This window comes from Quercus robur, chromosome 5, assembly GCF_932294415.1.
Source record: "Quercus robur chromosome 5, dhQueRobu3.1, whole genome shotgun sequence".
Lineage (NCBI taxonomy): Eukaryota > Viridiplantae > Streptophyta > Magnoliopsida > Fagales > Fagaceae > Quercus > Quercus robur.
The window spans coordinates 12,936,490-12,940,343 of NC_065538.1; the positions used below are offsets into that span (position 1 = coordinate 12,936,490).

Genomic DNA, 3,854 nt, shown 5'->3' on the forward strand with positions numbered 1-3,854 from the left:
TAACATGTCAAGGGGACAAAGAGGATATGAGTTTGAGAGTTTTGCATTAGAAAATGCCAAAATGGGACTACAGGATTTAAAATAACAATTTCAGGCTTACTTTAATCCATATTTAAAGCTTTCATATCTTTTTGAGATTGCTTAGAATGAAATATTTGCTACATCTCGAACATAAGGAAGGTCTGAGAAATTTTTGAAAATACAAATCATTCCTCTAAGTAATAATTAATATTATTCTCACCAAGTAATATTTCATTCCGTCCCTTCAAAGGATGAGAGAGGTCGAAAATTTATGCTTGAAAAGCAAAGGTTTTGGAGAATAGAGGACTATACACTCCTTAATCCTTATATATAATAGTTGAATATACATTAATTTTTTTATTAATTTGTTATTAAAAAATTAGAAATTAATAATAATAATAATAATAAGCTTAAGCCCCCACCAAGTATAAAATGTGAATTTCCAAGTTTCCAACACTCAAAATAAGAGAATAATTCCCTTATCACCTCCTCCATTCTTTTCCATTCTTTCCTCCTTTTCCCAAAACCAATTATAAACCTTTCCACTTGCACTTCACTTCTCTCCTAGCTAAGCATACAACAGCAATTACACCCATGAATCTTAATCAAACTTCCCCACATAGCCTCACAGATGAAGAATTCTCAAAGCTCCAACCCATCATCAAGACCCATCACACATTTGAACCTTGCCCTAACACATGTACTTCTCTCTTAACACAACACATAGAAGCCCCAGCTAGCATAACATGGCCTTTTGTACGTGATTTTGGGAACCCCCAAAAGTACAAGCACTTCATCAAAAGTTGTACTATGGTTGGTGATGGAGAAGTAGGAAGTATAAGAGATGTTAGGGTTATTTCAGGTCTACCAGCTTCAACAAGCACAGAGAGATTAGAAGTTCTAGATGATGAGAAGCTTATTTTGAGCTTTAGTGTTGTTGGGGGTGAACATAGGTTACATAATTATCGGTCTGTTACATCGGTGAATGAGATTATTAACAAGGAAGGCAAGGTTTATACAATAGTTTTGGAGTCTTATACTGTGGAAATACCTGCGGGGAACACTGCTGAGGATACTAAGCTGTTTGCTGACACAGTTGTGAAATTGAACCTTCAAAAGCTTAAGGATTTAGCTATGGTTTCTTGGAACATCATGAAAGACCCTCCTCATCAGCAAAGATATGATGATCAACAGTGATGGCAATGTGGTGCACATGGCTCAACTCTCGAGTAGGTTCATTATGATGGACTTATTCTTGTAGCGTAGCGTGGTTACGTTGCTAATACTTGTTTATTTTATTTTGCAAGTTGGAATACATAATTTTTTTTTTCTTTTTTTGTTGTTGGGTCATATATATATTTCAAATTTTCAAGTTGGACTGGCTTGTATATACATTTTGATTTAGAGGGGGATGAAATTAATGCATTTGAATATATATATATATATATATATATGAATTTAAAGAAATCCTTAAATGTTTTTTTTTTTCTATTTTCAAAAAATAAAAAGATGCTCTAATTTATGGGATTCGACCAAACACAAATAGCAAGTATATTAATTATTGATATCTTTTCTTTTGCTAAGTGCAATTATATTAATATCTTTCTAGTTTCTAGAATCGTAATGCATGAAAGTCAGCCTTTCCAGGATAATTTATCTTATTTAAATTACTCGAGCCGTACTATCTTGATTTCTATTATATTATTTCATTATCTGACCATATCCTTATAGTCTATTGCATTTCATTCGATTGGCTATCGGTATAAAGTACTGAAGACAAATTAAGCCTCCGTTTGAATATAAATGAAAAATGAAAATTATTTCATTATTCAGATTATTTTTGTTATTATTTATAAGTTTTATTGTACTTTTTGGTATTATTTATAGGTCTCACTGTACTATTTCAGCTAACTTTTACCTTTATCTACGATACTTTCAGCAATAAGTTTTCAATTTCAGTAAAATAAGCAATATCCAAACAAACCCTAAGTGTTCGTTTTCTATAAATAAAAAAGATTAGGCCAACATTTGGATTTTTTTTTCCTGTTATTATAATACTAAGGGTCTGTTTGGAATCCGTTTATTTTGCTGAAACTGAAAACTTTTTGCTGAAAATAATATAGATAAATGTAAATGTTAGTTGAAATAGTACAGTAGAGCCCATGAATAATACCAAAAAGTACAGTGAGACCCATGAATAGTAGCAAAAATAAATTTAATAATAAAATAAGTTGGCAAAAAATAAGCTAGCCAAATAGACATTAAGTACTAACTTCTTTATTTATGTATAATTTTTGGAATTTTTTTAAAAAAAAAAAAAAAAGTATAATTGTACTTGTACTAGCTTTCAATAAATAAGTAAATAGACATTTCAACAAAAAACTAATTTAAACTCACATCAAATCGGAGAAAAGAGAAATCGATATGCATGATTACTCTCATTTTATTCTAGGCAAAAATGGGCTTGTGCCCCTTTCGCCCAAAAGATGTAGCAAAATGTCCCTGCTCTGAAATTATTTAGCAAAATACCCCTATTTTGAAACTCAATTTTTAGAAAATCAAGTTATAAACAATCAAACTTTAAAAATAAAATAAATAAAATAAAATAAATATGGAACTCAAGTTCCATGTGAATTTTTCCAAATAACTCGATTTTTATCAAATCGAGTTTCATAATAGGGGCATTTTACTAGATAGTTTTAAAATAAGAGCATTTTGCTACATCTTTTTGGCAAAATGGACAAATGCCCATTTTGGCATTTTATTCTATACTGTATAGCATTCATAAATTACAAACATTATGATAGGTTCAAAGTACGATCAAGTCCATATATTTAATTTTTAACTTATACAGACATGACTGACTGTTTCTTATTATTATTTTTCGACTTTTTCTTTGGGGGATCACACATTACCGGCAGCTCAAGACTTAGCTGCTTTGCTACATTTTTATATATCTACATGATTGATTGTCCGACTTCCCCACATCTTTATTTACTCACATTTTCCCCCCTGAGTTGATGTTTGCCAAATCCAAATAAAAGAAAAATATATGCCAAATCATAGTATTTTGTTAGTTACTTTTCAATCCCTGTTTATTTTTCTTTTTGTTGAGATTTTGGCTCTACCATTGAGCGGTGGGGCGGGTTGAGTTCCAATTATACCTTTTAGAATAGTACATGAAAATATTTGGTGCTATCTAATTAATTATGACCGGTTAATTTTTATTTTTTATTTTTGAATAATCTGATAGGTAAAATAGTAGGGAGAAAGAATTTGAATCATAGTTCTCTTTTATCTTTGTTATAAAGGAGAGTAGATTATGTCACTACTTTCAGGACTCTTGACTATATTAGAGTTAATTAGGGATTTAGCACTTGTTATTTTAAGTTTTATTCATTTTTAGGGACTTCTATTTTAGCTAAATAAAAATGAAAATAAAAAACAAAGTCACATGTGTAGAAATATATCAAATTTTTTTAAAGCAAAAAAAAAAAAAAAAAAAAAAAAGATCTGACTTTTTAAAACAAAATTATGAAAGGCATAAAATTGTGCTTAGTCAATCTTTTGAGATAATTATTAAATTTTTGTAAAATTTTGAGATCCACAAGAAAAAAAGAGAGTAGAAAATAAGAAAGCAAATCTATAAGAAATTGATTTGTGTCTTTTGACCATTTCTTTTTACGGGCTACAATGAATCCAAACCCAAGAAAAGCCCAAACTACATGGGCCTTGAAGGGAGAAAAACCTGAACCAAGACACGAGCCAACACAGCCACAGTACCAAGAGGGAAAACCATGAGGGCTTTCGCAAAAAATGATTAAAGCCTGGGA

At 30.4% G+C, this 3,854-nt stretch overlaps 1 protein-coding gene across 1 annotated transcript; it reads left to right on the forward strand.

The window, feature by feature from the left end:
• Window positions 1-473: 473 nt before the first annotated feature.
• Window positions 474-1,406, forward strand: LOC126725188 (abscisic acid receptor PYL2-like). Its single transcript, XM_050429736.1, has one exon. The coding sequence runs from the start codon at window positions 616-618 to the stop codon at window positions 1,216-1,218; it is 603 nt and encodes a 200-aa protein (XP_050285693.1). The 5' UTR covers window positions 474-615; the 3' UTR covers window positions 1,219-1,406.
• Window positions 1,407-3,854: the final 2,448 nt, after the last annotated feature.

Coding starts and splice junctions, on each gene's coding strand:
- LOC126725188 (XM_050429736.1), top strand. CDS start 616: ATGAATCTTAATCAAACTTCCCCACATAGCCTCACAGATGAAGAATTC.